Below are 18,381 nucleotides of genomic sequence, written 5' to 3'. Positions count from 1 at the left end.
GTAAAAGATCGTAGTGTCCAGGCGTAAAAATGTCCAGGCGTAAAAATGTCCAGGCGTACAATACACAATGATATACACAAAATACATTACATGTTTTGAAAACTGTATTTATTTTATCAAAACATCCATATCTTAGTATCAATTTAAATGACATTCAAAGGCAGTTTTTCTTAACATTTTGATGGACAACAAAAATTACAAAATGTCATTCAAATAAACTTTACATTAATAAATCTTCCCATTTAAGGAAAATTCAAAATTTGTATTATACAAAAATATATAAATTATCTTGAAAATACAGTGTACCAATCTCTGATGACTTTGTATTACAGCAGAGATGCTTATAATGAATTCATGGTTATAGTGATTTTCATTTCCTTAAGTTTTAGAATATTGCTGTGAACTTAACGGATATAATGAACTACGTCTAATTAAAATTGTTCATTCATTGTACTTCGCAATAAGTGTGTTTTACATTAGCTTATCTTGTATCGTGCACTGAGCTCTTCTTAGCATTCTCATATTTTTCTTTCCTCTGTTCCTTTTTACATTTTTGTCCTGCAATGAGACTTGCTCTGTGATGGCATTGTTCAGTTCTTGGTTCACTTTTTCTTTTCATTTTCTCCACACCACTCAAGGGCATAACCTGAAGGAAAATTGTAGCCATGCTTTAATGTAGGTCTGAAATCACATTATGTCCAACAAGATCAGTATTTACAATTAGAGAAAAAAAAATTGTTGTATTACATAATGGGTTGACAGGAAAACAGACAGACCAAACACTATATATCCCCAATCCTTCAATTGGGGGCATGAAAATCTTACCCCTTCAGATATTCCAGGGGGTGAAATATCCTGGTCATTCTCCCTTGGTTTTTCTGAAGAAGGAGGATCTGGACACAGGAAGCCTGCTTCTTGATTATCTGGATGATAGGAATAGAAATATATTAAAGCCGTGCATATAGTTAAATATATCAAATATTGAATGTGTATTTTACTATTACACAAATACTTTATTTAGGTTTTTATTTTTTTATTATTATCTAACCTCAACACAATCCTCCATGGGATGAAATGCTAATATCTACTACTACTACCAATGAAAGGATGTTGGTAGTAGAGTGTTTTCTCAAAGGAGGAGTTTTGTGACTTGGTATCTTCTTTTCCTTGGGACTTAGCTCCTGTTTCTTCTCTCTTGTATCCTCAGTGTTTTTCTTCTTCTTATTTGGGATAAACTCTTCATCGTGTTCCTTAATTTCTTTTATTTTGTCTGTTGGAGCCCTTGTTCTCTTCCCATTTGCTTTCTCTGTGTTTAGATTGAGAAAGTAAACAGTCTCTCTGGAATATGTTGGCTTTCTCCTGCAAGTTTCCTAATAATTTGCTGCATGCCGAATAGCAAACTTTGTTAGTTCCTCTTCATCATCTACAAATACACACACATATAACAAAATTATCACCAAGAAATGTGAGCTTTGTGTAGCATATCTGAGCTTGAACCCCCCCCCCCCCCCCCATTTAAGAAACACAAAACAGACCCCTTGTAAGTCAGTAGGAAGGAACGAATACAAGAAAGTTAATGAAAGAATATATATATATATATATATATATATATATATATATATATATATATATATATATATATATATATATATATATATATTGATTGGGTATGAAATGAAAAGTTTCCTATCCACCTATGCATGTAGCAACCCATTAAACATCACCTTAACCATGTAAACATGATCAGCTTATCAGAAAGTGCACTCTATTTGTTATCAGGACAGCTTTTTATTAAAATTACTGTAATTATTTTGTCTAGTAAAATTTTTAAGACAGCCACCGCGCCGTGTGGCAAATCCATCATACCATGTTGTGATCCATGCGACTTTATATTTCCCTCATCTTGAACCCGACTCGTATATTTTTTGTTTTGTATATATTTTTTTCGAAATGTTAAATACTAAAAATGATAATTATGCAATAGAAAGATAATTTTAAAAAAAAATCATGGAGTATACAACAGCAGTAGTTTACAAATACGACAGGTCTCCATGCGTAAACAAACACGCATGCTACATGTAATCTAATCATTAACCATGTTAACAGAATGATTTTAAAAGCACATTTCTTAATTTTTTATAAATAATACTATATGGTATATTTCAAAGTGTTAACCTCGCTGGAGTATGAAAATCTAAAAAATTCTTACCATGAACATTGATGATGGGGCCATGAATGATGGTATCTCACTTCGAATTCCGTCCTTATTGTCAACGTTTTGTCTTTTTCGCCCACAACAGTCAAACTGCAATCCTCATCGAAGTATTTTCACTTTCAAGTAAAACCAAGTTGTCAGAAACAAGTAGAAATCGGCAGGGCAATGTTTCTTTCAAAGCAACAGAATTTGAAATGACCATGCGGGCGGGATTTTGATCATTGTTGATAGCGTGGGATATCAAGTTTCTGCAGCCCCGGTTCGAAGATGCTCTTTGAGGTTCACGACGGGATCGATACAAAAGCTATTACAAACTTTTCCCCAAAAAACGTCTCTCAAAATAATAAAATGCGTTCTTTTAGTATTAATTCGTCGAATTTTTTTTTAAGATGCAAATCAATGTGTAGATCAATAAATTTCACTGAGATCATTTTGTAAGGCGATTCCCCTTGGCCTCTGAGAAAACACCTTAGTTTACAGTTGTTCTCGACACATTGGAAAATCATGGAATAACCAAACAAAATAAAAGAAGGTTACTTACGGAAAGCGTTTGTAAAGTTTAGCAAATTTCAGCTCGTTAATTTATGGAACGATGGAGAATAAAAATATGAGATGTATTACAAGTTACAGAATTTGTGATCGAAATGTGTAAAATTTGCCGAGACATAAATAACAAGAACATGAATCTTTGATAGCGAGAAAACCATAGAAGATTCTAGTAAACTGTTATCGGTAAGTATTTTACAGTTTTTTAAAACATTAAAAAAAAAAACACAAAAAAAAAAAAAAAACGATCGACTTACATATATCGGGATCGACAATCAATTTAATAGAATGTTACTTCCGTTTTACAGATTGCAGCCCGAATTATCTCGGAACTAAATCGACTCTGAAGTTGAAGACGCAGAAATAATCATCATGAGCGAGGTAGGTCACCTTAAATAACATTGTTTTGTTTGTATCGCTTTACCATTAGCTTACAAATTATTTACTTCTTGCAAGTTGCAGGGACGTATATAGATCCCTGCTACTTGATGATCATACAGTACATGTATGTAAAGCAAGAGAAAAAAAAAATACGAATGAGTTCTCATCGATTTTTTTTCTCAATATGTTTCAAGAAAATTAATTATTTTTTGTACATATCGATTAGCTTGTAACAATACAACCTCCACACCAATTACTGGTTTTTAAAAATATATATATTTTAGTCGATTAAATTAATGTTCACTTGCATGCATTTGATTAACTGGATAATAGTGGTGTTTTATTCTTGAATTAGATGTCTGACCATGAAGAGTCTGAGCTGGACGATTTGATGAGTAACATGACAACATTTAAGAAACAAAGAACCCCAACTGCCAAAAAGATACATAAAATTTAGTGATGAGGATTTTTCTGATAATGAAGAGGAAGTATTCTCTTTTCTGATTTATCTGATGAAGAAGAATACATTTTGGATGATATCACTGAAGAAATTGCAATGTTACGGAGCATGATGATCAAGACTTCCAACTTCATTCTTTGCTGTGTAACATTCGTATTTCAATAAGAGTATTCATGTTAGTGCTTGCTGTGATTTGCACCAATAATAGATGATGAATCCAACAACATTTGAACAAAATTTCAGATGTGATGCTAGCAGAACACATTTTATATGCCATTTGACATATATGCATTTAACAGTTGTCCAAAAAAAAAACAAAACTAAGGAACCTTTGTGACAGTGTTTACCACTTTTATTGTCATCGTTGTTTGGGGGCCATACAAAATGTTGATTGTGTCATCTGTCTAAAGGAATTTTGTCAAACACCATTCAAGAAACCAAAAACTTCTTTCTGGAAATACCTGTTATAAATCTACTCCACAATATTATTTTTCAAGATGGATTTTTTTAAAGCAAAATGCAAGAGTGGTTTAACAGAAATATAGCTGGTGGAACTTATAAGGACATCTGTGATGGGACTGTAATTTCAGCTAGAAATTATCTTAGCTCAATAATGATGTTGGGAAAGACAAACACAAATGCTGAAATATTTATCTTAAAGTTTTCTAATCTATAAAGTATTTCACTGTAAATATTGCCAGTGGATTTATTGTTAACAAAAAAAGTGAAATATAATGTTTTGCCTACATTGTACCTTTTCTATTTTTTTCTAAGACCAACATTACACCTCACCAATTTTTCTAAGTCCAACATTACGCCTCACCAATTTTTCTAAGTCCAACATTACGCCTTACAAATTTTACTAAGTTCAGCATTACGCCTGGTTTTAAAAAGTTACGCTTGATACAAGAATTACGCCTGGCCCAAGAGGCGGAAAATGACACGTATTCCGTGTGTGCAAAGAGCAGGAATACGTGTCCTGCTCATGTACGCCTGGTAAAGACACGTAATTCTGAATTCCGTCTAGAAACCAGCTGGTTTCCATGTCTCATCCAGCTGGTTTACGCCTCACTTGTTCGTACGGGTGTGCCAAATATATGTACTACAATACAAATATTGCAAATATAAGTTCACACACACACACACAGATATATATATATATATATATATATATATATATATATATATATATATATATATATATATATATATATAGATATAGATATATATATATATAAAATCACCAACAATATCTTGTATTTTATATTCCGTAACATGTCTGAAGGAATTATCATCAAAACATGTCATTATTATGAAATTTTGTCAGAGCTATGAAACAATCTGTGTCACCTAGGATTGATTCCATTCTGTAGCACTCTCCGTTTTGATTCATTTTCCTGGCTCATACGGATTGTAGTCATCTTCCTTCATGGAAGCTAATGTGTGATTAACGACCCTATGGTGAGCCTCATCAGCACGAATTGCCAAAACTACATCCTTCATAGATGCAGTTACCTGAAAAACATAGATGAGGCGCATTAAGGGTCATTTTTATTGCCCGGGTAGGAATGGATTATATTGATCTTTCCTGAGGGAGGCCAGAACGTGATTCACTTTTCGATGATTTGCTTCATCCGCCCGAATGTTAAATATAACATCTTTCATTGTACCACGAACCTGTAAATCAATGGTGTAAAAATGTGTGATGCATTAATTATTAGTGTTAGATAAACTTCACCTTCTTGATTATTCACTTAATAATTATAGACAATGCAAAAGAATACCAAAAAAAAAACCACTAAGTTAAAATAAATGATAAGATGCTTAAAATTTGCTATGTGAATTAAAAAAGCTAAAAACCTGAGTGATTAGTATGAATCTAGTATATTCAATATACTTAATAATTAGTATCATTCTGGTATATTTTTTATACTGTGTGATAAGTGTGAATCTAGTATATTTTATATACATAAGTGATAAGTATGCATCTGTTATATATTGATATAATTAATGAAGCTCTAAACACTGCACACTAAAGAGTTCTAATTGTAGGGTAGTTTTATACAGTTAGAGTCATCTGCCCTTAGAAGTAAGATAGAACAAAATGTTATTTATAGTTAACTTACACAATTTGTAATAGATTAAAATATTCGTAGCATTATATTAGACCAAGAATAAGTAATTGAATTCATTATTTCCATCAATTTTCACAATGCTGGAAAACAACACTGATTTCTGTTCATGCATAGTTCAATGTCTTTGAACATTTTTCCTGCAGAAATATGGCATGCAGGTACCCTATGTTGAATCTCAATATGCACACCTTTATATGATATATTTTTCTCCAAGTCCAAAAAGCACTTTTTGTTAGTGTTTAGAGCTTCTATAAGTGTTTAATCTGGCATATTTTAATATACTTAAGTGTTTAGAATGAATCTGGTATATTTTAATATACTTAAGTGTTTAGAATGAATCTGGTATATTTAATAATCTATAGTGATTAGAATGAATCTGGTACATTTTAATACCTTCAGTTGAGTAAAAAGTTTAAATTACTTACAGGAAGTTTCCAGTAACGAATAGCCACATCCGGGGCTTTCTGTGTTTGCCATATTTTCAAAGGTCCAGACTCTATATCCTAAATATAGGAAATAAATCCATAATAAAATCCATTCCGTATTTTAAAACTACAATATAAATATATATTACAATCTAATTACTCATTCTATGTTCCTTCAATACATGATTGTAATGTTTTCAATATTCCTTGCAAACTTGTGTGAGTTGTCTTCATCAATAACCATGGTTACCAACTGGAATAAGAAATTTGACCTAGGCTCATGTCTTGCTTGAAAAGTGCTTAAAATTTTTATCTACATCAATCATCCTCTTATTTAGTGTTCAACAACATGTAAATGAATCTGGTTGGAAATATTAAATACCAGCACTTTTTTAGAGCACACTTAAAAGTTGGTAGACAGTAGAGGGCGATTTTCAGATCAGTCCTACCTTTAGACACTTTGAGTGGGAGTATACAAGCATACAGGGTGATTTTCGTTCAGTTCTACCTTTAGACACTTTACATCTAGACACTTTGATTAGGTGTGTACAGACAGATGGGGCCATTTTTAAGGTCACTCTTACCTTGCGAGACTTTGAGTAGGTGAATATAGACAGATGTGGGCGAATTACAAATCACTCTTACTTTTAGACACTTTGAGTATGTGTGTACAGACAAATGGGGTGATTTACAAATCACTCTTAATTTTAGACACTTTGAGTATGTGTGTACAGACAAATGGGGCGATTTACAAATCACTCTTATTTTAGACACTTTGAGTAATTGTGTTGACAAATGGGGTGATTTACAAATCACTCTTACTTTTAGACACTTTGAGTATGTGTGTACATACAAATGGGGCGATTTCTAAATCATTCTTACCTTTAGACACTTTGAGTATATGTGTACAGACAGGGTGATTTACAGATCATATTTACCTTTAGACACTTTGAATATATGTGTAAGACAGGGTGATTCACAGATCATTCTTACCTTTAGACACTTTGAGTAGATGTATACAGACTGATCGGGTGATTTTCAGATCATTCTTACCTGTAGACAATTTGAGTATATGTGTACAAACAGGGTGATCCACAAATCATTCTTACCTTTAGACACTTTGAGTATATGTGTACAGACAGGGTGATTCACAGATCATTCTTACCTTTAGACACTTTGAGTATATGTGTATAGACAGGGTGATTCACAGATCATTCTTACCTTAAGACACTTTGAGTAGTTATGTAAGGATAGATGGGGTGATTTACAGATCATTCTTACCTTTAGACACTTTGAGTATATGTTTACAGACAGGGTGATTCACAGATCATTCTTACCTTTAGACACTTTGAGTAGATGTATACAGACTGATCGGGTGATTTTCAGATCATTCTTACCTTTAGACACTTTGAGTATATGTGTACAGACAGGGTGATTCACAGATCATTCTTACCTTTAGACACTTTGAGTAGTTATGTAAGGATAGATGGGGTGATTTACAGATCATTCTTACCTTTAGACACTTTGAGTATATGTTTACAGACAGGGTGATTCACAGATCATTCTTACCTTTAGACACTTTGAGTAGATGTATACAGACTGATCGGGTGATTTTCAGATCATTCTTACCTTTAGACACTTTGAGTATATGTGTACAGACAGGGTGATTCACAGATCATTCTTACCTTTAGACACTTTGAGTAGTTATGTAAGGATAGATGGGGTGATTTACAGAACACACTTACATTTAGACACTTTGAGTAGGTGTGTACGGACAGATGGAGTTATTTACAGAACACTCTTACCTTTAGACACTTTGAGTAGGTGTAAACAGCCTCCTCCTCCAAGTAACCAACAAAACGATGACAGAATCGAGGGCTGATCAGGTAAGCCAAGCTAAACATGGTCACAAAGGCACCTGTGTCCAAAATATGCAGAATTACAGACTTAAAATTTACATTTTATTTAAAATTAAGTTCAAATATCACTAATCTTTTTTTAATTTTGACCTTCTTAGATACACAGCATTTTTTTTAAAAGAATTCTCAGGTAAAAGGAGAGTAAATCAAAAATGTAAAGTTATTGGGAGATGATTTAATCAACTCCTCATAGGTAGCTGGCCAAGGGCGCATCAATATGAAAATGCAACTGACAAAAGTCGCCACGGAAAATCCTCTATTAAATGCAGTATTTTGTGAAAATCAGAGAAAGGTCAGAATTACAATTTTAACCAACAAATTAAGTAAGGTGTAAAGCTATAAGCATAAGAAGAGCAATGTAGAATCTCGGTAAAAAAACATGCCAAAAATATTCATGCAAGAAAATGGATTTTTCAGGTGTTACGAATAAAAAAATAATTCTTCATTAAACGTACTTTGAAGAAATTATAATTCCTGACAAAAGTCCACAATCGCTATGTAGTCAACTTTGTACTGTCATTGTAATTTCGTTAAATGCGTTTTCATTTCAATGTTCATGTCGCTTCAGATATATGTGTTTTTTCATAGTGCATGTATTCTAATTCTAAGAGAGGAAATTTGCTCCTAAAAAAGCTTAGATTGTATGTCATTTTGTTCAGTGTGTAGAGAAAAACTTAGGCATTCTGATGATTATAACAGTGCATAAACATGTAACTACAGTATGCTAAGACAATATAACAGTCCCATAACAATGGAGTTATTAATTATAGATAAGCATTTAAAGACCCTCTGTACATACATCAATGAAAAATGTTATTGTTTTACTCTGAGGAAATTATATCATATAAAGAAGTAAATATGGAATTTATCTATTTTATTTTCAGCATAGAGTACCTGCCATTTACCCCTAGGAAAAATATTCAAAGAAATGAAGTGTTCTTGAACTGAAATCACTGTTGCTTACTTACATGAGAAAAGTACATGCAAACAAAAAGTTCAATTAATTCATCTAAGCAAAATGAAATATTAAGAATGCATGAATTGATTGCAAATTGAGAAATAAACTTTAGATTTCAATTTATTTCATTTTAAATCTAAGGGCAGATTACTCTAACTACATAAAAATACAATGGAATTAGAACTCTTTAGTGTGCAGTGTATAGAGGATTCTTAAATACACGATGGTATACAGAGAACACAAATGTATGAAATCGATACAGATAATTGATGTAAACTCAACAAGTATCTCTTATGTTTACGTACATACGTGGGCATGAGTGCATGATTATCACAGCGGGCATTGTGTACTTGCAAATCTCTATGTAAAGTTCTAAAGCCGCAGATAAGATCTCAACACTACAGCAGATGTAATCAAACTTATAACCTCTGATTAAGCAGCCTTTTACTTTTGTGCCCAAAATGAAAATTAATCATAGCATACATAGGACTTTTTTTTAAGATATGTAATTTATGAAGCTTGCTAATTATTTTATTTTGGCAGAATTGCTGTACATGTAATTATTTCAATAATTAGTTGATTGTTGAAAGAGCAGGATTTGGAGGGCATCCTGATTTTTGCAAATTGGGGGTACATTGAATATTTTAGGGGTGGGGTGTTGAGGTAGCCCACTTACCTCTAACACAAAATCGTATAATTTGTACACATCTTTGGAACAAGGACCAAACATGTTGCTTTGTGATTTATATATAATTATACACCTGTAATGACATTTTATTTCGCTGCAATCGTAATAGATTTTGGCGAAAACAGTCCCAAAATTATAAAATTCTACTTTTAAAGATGAATTATGCTGGGATTACAGCTTACAGGCTTAATTTTTAATAACCAAATGAAGTCTATTTAGATACACATTACATTGTATAGAGTGTCTGAATACAAATACCTATAGGTGTAACATATGATTATGATATCAGTTTATCTACCTTGCGAGGCTATCACTCCCATCCTAAATAACCAAGAAGGCTGACGGAGCTGTAGTGCTGTCATTAAATGCATTCTCTCATTCTCGGCTTCCTCTACAAAATAATTTTTCATGATAAAAAATTAGCAATTTATTAAAATTTTGGGGTAAGCATATTTCTATAAGTATAGATATTTATTTTTCTATTAACATTTATATATCTTTTATAAGGTTTTGTGTTTTGTTCATAATTTGCTGCATATTCTAGGACCATCCTTCTAGGAACTAACGATAATTGGTTACATTAACTTGCACTTATTATATAAGTTTATCGGATGTTTACCTAATAAGGTATGTATCCAACCATGATCCCGTTTGAGCCTGCGCAGTGAGTGTAAGTGTCGCGTCATTGCTGCCACCATTCCTGGAACTCCTGCTACTGTTTCCAAGAAGCATATACGTCTGTATAGTAAAATATATTATGTGATTATATTTATAAATCATATCTTAACTGTACATATATCTTGCAATTCTTTTAAACATAAACTAAACATATATTTTGACAACGATGACGTTTTACATTTTTGGGTTGTTAGACAGTACATATATATTTTCAGAACATTATTATCTGATCATGCTTATACGACGTTAAACCTGAATAATTAACCCTTTAAAATCCAACGTAACGTAAAGCATTATTTTACTGGAAAGATTCTAACTTATATCAAGATAGGGGCCTACACAAACATAATGCAGGAAAAACATACAGAATCCATTTTTTCTCTGTTCTTTCGCCCCAATTAAATCCTGTCAAGACATCAAATGAGTGTCGCAGGAGTTTTACAGATCGGAATGCAAGCTGTAAAGAAAAATGTTATCTCCGTTAATCGTTCAGAGATTTTGGTGTGGTGTTTGTTTGTTTTTATTATTATTATTCGGTTTTATTTCACCGTAATCTTAAATACACAAATGTATGTTAAAATTAGAAATTCAGAGTTTCCCTTTTTACAAGATTTCTCAATTATATTTCATAAAGCAATAAAAAAAAAACATACAAGTATATAAAATTTATGAGGGAAAATTCAGAACTATAGAAATTTTACAACTTTCTCAATTTCTTAGAAATATTATGCATCATTTACAACCAAAATAGGTCCAAAATATATACCAATAAATGCATCCAGTTTTTTTAAATAACAAATTCATGACAGTTTCCCATTTTACACGATTTTCTCAATTATATTTCATAAAGTGATTTTAAAAAAAAACATATATGTACTTACATTTAGAAGGGAAACGGCAAAAATTTAGAATTCTTCACATTATAAAAAAATTTACAAGTACCCTTAATTCTTTTTTATCCCTATCAAATTTTCCATCATAAATGAGGAGATTGTGAATCGTCAAGTTACGAAATCTAACGTCCAAAAATTTAAATTCAGAATTTAGCTTATTTAAATCATAATATAAGAGTAATTGTGTTACTAACAGAACAACGGGATGCTTATAAGAAGCATTACAGTGTTGAATGCTGGGATATTTCTCTCCCCCTTTTACAATAGACAGTTCAACAAATATTTAAATAATGGTAACCAGTACAAGTTCACTAATTCATTGACGGGGACTTGCTTACTTTGTCCACGAACCCCTCCGGTGGTTTGTGAGTGATTTCAACACTGTGGAGTTCATCTTCGGTCCTAATGGCGAAGAAATAAATATGAAACTAGCTGTTAATATCTACAAACATTCTCTAAAGACATTTGTTGCATTATTTCTCACAGTTAGAAAACAGATTTGACACATATTAATGTAGTACACTTCTGCTTTTATAGCATTATAAATTATTTTTATCAATAATTACCAAATAGGATGTGGAAGAGTGTGAGTGCCCATAGGGGGAGGATTCTTTATTTCCTCTACAGCAACTTCTGTTGACTGGGATTTCCTATTAAAAAAAAATACTTCCTGGAATGCTGAGCTTAAAATAATTGAAACAAATACATACTATCTTTACCTCGAATGCCATTCAAGTTACCGATTTTTTCCTATCATCTGCCACTAGATGGTATTACTGCATTTGATTGGTAGATGGTATTACTACATTTGATTGGTAGATGGTATTACTACATTTGATTGGTAGAGGGGTGTCGAGTCAGATCATTTTCTTTTTCCTCTTGCAGAACAGAAGATCTGCCTCTCGAAAACTTAATTATTTAATATTTTCATGAAGGGGAAGGGGGGGGGGGCAACATTCAAGATCAAAGGTCAGATTTATTTCCTTCTTAGAGGAAACCAGATTATTTTATTTTTTTCAAATTTTTAAGGACGTATTATTTATTTCCATTTGCCACCTCTTCTCTCCCCCCTTAACCCAAGAATCAATTAAATGTAAATTGTAAAATCATTTATTTTCGAGGGGTCAGAATTTCGTGGTTTGAGGAAAAATTACTGGTTCAAGGGGATTTGTTTTTTGCGATTGAAGGGGACACATCTTACAGACGTAAGAAATTTTAATATTTCGTAGACATGAATTCGTGGCTGTTGGCCTCTATATTTCACCAAACAACGGAAATTAAACCTTAACGAAAATAACTGATTTTACAGTAGTTGTCCCCTAGGAAATTGACATTAATATTTAGGCCCGTATCAACGGTTTCAAAAGGGGGCAACTTCCCAAAATTATCTGACAAGCAAAAAAAAACTAATTTACTGTCTAAATCCTGGAATTTGCCAGTGCTTGGTCCTACAACATCAAAAAGTATGGGGGGAGGGGGCAACCAGCATCTGTACGAAAATGTACTATAGTAAATTAGAATATTTTTTTTTAGAATATTTATTCAACCAACCTAGACATGAAATCTTATCTTTATCTAGAGTAACAGAAACAGAATTATCATTGAAAATACTTGGGAGGTCATGAAGCTTAAGTGAAGTGAAGAGACTACCCCCCCCCCCCCCCCCCCGAAAGAGGTTCCTGGATCCGCGCCTGTCTTCATACCACTAAACAACGAAAATTAAGCCCCTGCGAAAATAAATAATTTCACTGAATTTTGACCAGTCTTCATAGGATCCATTAAAATATCCCTGTTGCATACCTTATTCATCGCTAACAAAAAAAAAATGTTGCATCTAGAAACTGAACAACTCTGCGCTTTTGATAATGCAATGATATCAAAGAACTGACTGCAATGTAATACTGACCGGAAGTGATCAAGGTGAGCAGGGTCCGGGATTTTTTCAAAGTTTCCCTTCTTAATTTTTTGGATGTCATCAATGTCAGCTTTTGTTGTCATTTGACGCAACTAATTAAGATAAAAATATTTTGGCAATAAATTAAGAATCGGAATCGGGAATCATTTTGATTATATACACGGTTTGATCAAAGAACTTCAGTTCAATTTTCGATTTAAAAAAAACAAACATCAGATAAATAAGCCATATGTTTACAATTTCATTCATTTAAAACCCAACCAATTATAATTAATCAAAATTTAATTTACAAATTATTTTTTACATTGTTTAACTCGAGTGAGAAAAGAATTTTTAAAGTTGTAATAATTATCACGTTCACGAGAGAGAGAGAGAGAGAGAGATTCTTACCCCATTGTTTGTGCGAAGTCCAGTGATTCTGACCAGAAATGAGGCTTTTTCTACATCCTGAAGCTGTTTACAGATTGACCATGCTCCGTTTTCACACAATTTAGAAATCAATCGTAAACTTCCCATATCACATTAATATGTCACTATTTCCACTTTTAAAATTGTTGAAAAGGATATTTTCTTGAAGATACAAAAATGTAAGGGCATTCCTCTTTAAATATTATTTGTTGCACGCAATTCCCTTTGATTAACCCTAAGCGCAAGCGTAGACGCTGTATTTCGTCACGATATGCTATATTTAGTATGTCCTTTCACAAGCTAGTGCCACTAATAACTAATTCTGTGGCACCCATTCTCTCAAAATACTGATGTCATGTTATATTTTGTAATATTCTTTTAAATTTTATTAAAAATTTAGACTGTCCTGCATTATATTTAATATACTTTAAATGTCCTTTGTCGACCTTGTTTACATTCCCTAAGAGGCTCCAACAGGGAAGTGACGAAATTCCACGTTTTCCTTTCATCATCCTCACGTTCGAGTACCCGATTTGAATGATGATGAAAATGTGTTTTAAGAAAATTCTCGACAAATATTTTGAGCATTGCTATACAGTGTGTGTAAACATGACTTGCCAAATCATGTATTTATACTTGCTGTGTATGACCGTTAAAATAGCTTATAAGGATGTAGAGTAAATTACGAATTTCCTGGGTTGGTGAGAGTTCGTACAGATGAATTAGCATTAAGTCACTTATTTCTCTTTATTATACTGATGGTTACTCTTTCTCTTCACGGGCACCTAGCATAAGAACCCCCACTCCCTATACACCGAGAAAAAGCAATAATTAAAAGACTAAATTCAGGCCCATAAAACGCGGGGCGGCTCCACACACCATACTCTACTTTTTTCCGAGTATATTTAGTATTTTGCTAAAGTAAATTTTCCTTTAGATGCTGTTTGACCCCCTCACTTTTTGTTGCTGTTAGGTCGAGCACTGGCAAATTCCAGTAAATGATTCTTTTTTCTTGTCAGATTATTCTGGGAAGTTGCCACCCCATCCCCCACTTTTTGGTATTTTTCTAGGAAGTTACCCCACCCACCTCACTTTTGAAACCGTTGCTACGGCCCTGTAAATAGTTCATTTATTTTTCTAATACTATGAAAAAGACCAGAGAGCACTGTAGTGTCTTATCACATTGCAAATAATCAATATTCTGTAAATGATATATTACGAATTTAATATAGATTGTCTTCTGAGGTGGGAAATTGAAAAATTCCAATTTGGTCAAAAAAAATTCAATATCAGTCATCGATGTGTAAAATTGATATTACTTCAATAAGCGGGGTTTTTTTTAGTGTCCTTGTGTTTTATTTTTCCTGCTGCCATCACTCCTCAGTAGTTTTCAATCGAAGACATGTCGGACGTTCTGTTATTGGCTTACGATTTATGTAAGAAGTTCAACATCTCATTTCATAGTGTCCTTGAACTTTGAACTATGACAAAGGTTAGATTTAGATGTTTTACTGACTATATATTAGACGATAAACTAACAATTATGGCAAAAGAGACAACTTCAGCTTTTTCCATCGTCAACTTTCCTTATTTGTCCCCTACCGGTGAAACCGGATGGGACTATAGGTTTCCTCCTCGTCTGTCACTCTGTCTGTCTCACTTGATTTCCCGCACTTTTTCCTAAACGCTTGCAGATATTGAGCTGATTTTTGGTATGTGAGTGTATCTTGATGAGTTACAGATCAATTTTCAATAATGATTTTTGACGAAAATGTTTTTTTTGATTTATTTTTAAGGACTTTCCACATTTTTTTTCTAAACGCTTGTAGATACTGAGCTGTTTATTGGAATGTGAGTTAACCTTGATGAGTTATAGACCAAGTTTGCACTTTGTTCCGCTTCAATGATTTCTTACGGAATTATCACTTTGTTAGCAAATACAACATATCATTAGGTCGTACTTTGGCTGACGGTTTAAAACCAATTGTTAGGCATTTGTTACGCTAAATTTGAATCAGAATATTCCGTCTATCTGATCAATATATAGGACTCACCGCTGGTGACCAGTCAACAGGGGATACTTACTCCTCCTAGACACCTGATTCCACCTCTTAATATTTCTTAATGTTTAATATTTCTTATTGTTTTATGCTCTGTCTTGTCTGCAGATTTTTTTTAGATGATCACCGTTCATTATCTTACTTTTTCATTAGATACAACTTCAGATCAAAATCATTGGATAATTAATTACTTTTAAAAGCTTCAAACCAATGGTTTGAACATTATTTCAGTTTCAGTTGCACAATAAACTCAACTTTTAAGATCTACACTTCATTCAAAATTAGGAGAGATTTTGACAATTAAACCATTCTTCTCATTATATATACCGTATGAGCAGAAATTTTTGCGAGGATTCAATTTTGGCATTTTAGCTAGGGTGCTGAGATCGCTGAACTTAAATACCGCTAACAATTTATTCCGCATTTTGTCTTGTCAAACAGACAACTGCATATATCTCATCAGTTGTAAAGTTTGTTCCAAAAAGAGTTATCTCTTTTGAAAAATTTAAAATTTAAAGTAAATCGAAAAACTCTCTCACTCATGTATACGTCATGCATAAGACCGCAACTAGAATATGCTTCAGTGGTATGGGGATGCTGTCAATATAGTGATCACGATAAGTTAGAAAAACTGCAACTTTATGCTGCTAGAATTGTTACAGGGTTAACAACAATAGCTTCCAAAGATTCACTCTCCTTTGAAACGGGATGGGAACCTCTTAGTTGTAGATGACAAGAAGCTAGATTAAAAACGATGTTCAAGCTTCATAATAATATTTTAGTGCCTGATTACTTAATGGATGGTTGGGGGAAACGGGAGATCTCCACAGGAGAATCAATAATCACCGTTCGAACATTAAGACTAAGAAATTCAATGAACCCGTTGGGGAACACTTTAACCTTGAAGGTCATAAATGGGAGGATATGACCGTAGTGGTTATTGATCATAATCCGAAATGGACCGATGTTCAGAGAAAAGTCAAGGAAAAGTTCTGGATGCACAGACTGAACAGGTCGAGGAAACTATTTTCTGTGACTCAGAATAAATTTACATGCGAAATGAGGCACCAACGTGACTGACAAACCGACCAATCGGTTAAATGAGTTGCATTATGGGTTGCTACAAAATACTACATATACGTTTCGAAAAGGCCAGCTTTTTCAAATAGCTTTTGGAAAGACGTGATGCATTTATCCAAACATTTTACACATTTAATACAATATGTACATCATTATCTACTAATTCCATGCTCACATTTACAAACAATTGTTTTACAACGGTACAATATGGGTTTTCTACATTCCATTGCACAAGTCCGTTTGTTGACTATTGCCTGACAGCTTTTCCCGTGCTGCTGTATCGATGAATGTGAATTTCACGTGACTATATTTCCTGGTGCAAAACAATCGACTCTGAGGTGTACTCACATATAGTCATTGTGTACTACAATATATATGCTACTCAATACACGCTCTATGATCAATGTTCATGAGAATTAATGTGTAATACATGAGAATTACTGTGAAAAATAGATAGCTTGCAATAAACGTATGTTTATTTATATTTTACTTTTATTCGTGTTACAAGGAAACATAGGTAATCAGAGATTACAGAGCTCACCTCAACGAATGTTGTCTTTAAGTAAGGCAAAGTCCCACACTAAACTAATAATCTAGGAGTGTGCATCCCTAGATGCAACATTTATGCAATTTTGGTTTGATAGGGCTTGCAGTTACTTGGGAGTGGACTTATCTGAAAACTTAAAACTAGTCACTCATTCAGAAAATGTAAGTCAAATCCAGCATCCGAAGTTTTGAGATTGTTCGTCCCTTGATGCATCATCCATGCAAGTTTGGTTCAGATAGGCCTTATAGTTACTTGGAAATGAGATCTGCTCCAAAAACTTTAACCTGGTCACTCATCCGGAAAATATAGGTCAGATCCAGCATCCGAAGCAAGTCAAGTAGTGTGCATCCTTAGATGTATCATCCATGCAAGTTTGGTCAATATAGGGCTTATAGTTAGTTGGAAATGAGATCTACTCCAAAAACCTTAACCTAGTCACTCATCCGGAAAATGTAGGTCAGATCCAGCATCCGAAGCAAGTTCAGTAGTGTGCATCCTTAGATGTATCATCCATGCAAGTTTGGTCAATTTAGGGCTTATAGTTACTTGGAAATGAGACCTGCTCCAAAAACTTTAACCTGCTCCAAAAACTTTAACCTGCTCCAAAAACATTAACCTGGTCATTCTTTAGCTGAAATTGCAGCATCTGAAACCTTGACTGGTACAATGAAACACACTAGAAGCATCCTCCATGCATCTCTGACTAATATAGGCCATAGAAGTACTTGAAAAGAAAACTGCTCCAAAAACCTTAACCTGGGACGCCGACGCCGACACCGACATCGACGCCGAGGGTATTACATAAGCTCCCCCAACTTCGTTGAGGTGAGCTAAAAATTGTAAGTCAGTCAGTCACGTTGGTGCCTCATTTCGCATGTAAATTTATTCTGAGTCACAGAAAATAGTTTCCTCGACCTGTTCAGTCTGTGCATCCAGAACTTTTCCTTGACTTTTCTCTGAACATCGGTCCATTTCGGATTATGATCAATAACCACTACGGTCATATCCTCCCATTTATGACCTTCAAGGTTAAAGTGTTCCCCAACAGGTTCATTGAATTTCTTAGTCTTAAT

The 18,381-nt window shown here is 33.5% G+C and overlaps 2 protein-coding genes and 1 long non-coding RNA gene across 5 annotated transcripts in view; all 3 read right to left on the bottom strand.

Moving 5' to 3' along the window:
- The window catches only part of LOC133191138 (proliferation-associated protein 2G4-like), a 146,659-nt gene that overhangs the window by 93,446 nt on the left and 34,832 nt on the right, over positions 1 to 18,381 (bottom strand). The gene's annotated exons all lie outside the window — the stretch shown is intronic.
- On the bottom strand, positions 364 to 2,440 carry LOC133191407 (uncharacterized). Its single transcript, XR_009721681.1, has 4 exons — positions 2,210 to 2,440; positions 1,049 to 1,423; positions 826 to 923; positions 364 to 646 (listed from the first exon to the last, which is right to left on the bottom strand). It is a non-coding gene; the product is annotated as an uncharacterized LOC133191407 (long non-coding RNA).
- On the bottom strand, positions 4,909 to 13,768 carry LOC133191406 (uncharacterized). 3 transcript variants are annotated; one of them, XM_061327159.1, is made up of 10 exons: positions 13,604 to 13,768; positions 13,205 to 13,305; positions 11,865 to 11,948; positions 11,637 to 11,700; positions 10,771 to 10,862; positions 10,347 to 10,465; positions 10,026 to 10,118; positions 7,968 to 8,080; positions 6,163 to 6,240; positions 4,909 to 5,117 (listed from the first exon to the last, which is right to left on the bottom strand). In XM_061327159.1, exons 1-10 carry the CDS (start codon positions 13,727 to 13,729, stop codon positions 4,992 to 4,994), a joined length of 996 nt encoding a protein of 331 aa, XP_061183143.1. In that variant the 5' UTR covers positions 13,730 to 13,768; the 3' UTR covers positions 4,909 to 4,991. The 3 variants fall into 3 exon arrangements, with proteins under 3 accessions (XP_061183143.1, XP_061183145.1, XP_061183144.1); XM_061327161.1 differs by having other exon boundaries at positions 4,911 to 5,117; positions 11,865 to 11,938; positions 13,201 to 13,305; XM_061327160.1 differs by having other exon boundaries at positions 4,979 to 5,279.

This window comes from Saccostrea echinata, unplaced genomic scaffold (genome assembly GCF_033153115.1).
Source record: "Saccostrea echinata isolate AGI-Se365-2 ecotype Australia unplaced genomic scaffold, CSIRO_AGI_Sech_v1 ptg000023l, whole genome shotgun sequence".
Lineage (NCBI taxonomy): Eukaryota > Metazoa > Mollusca > Bivalvia > Ostreida > Ostreidae > Saccostrea > Saccostrea echinata.
This window is presented reverse-complemented; position numbering and strand designations above follow the sequence as displayed.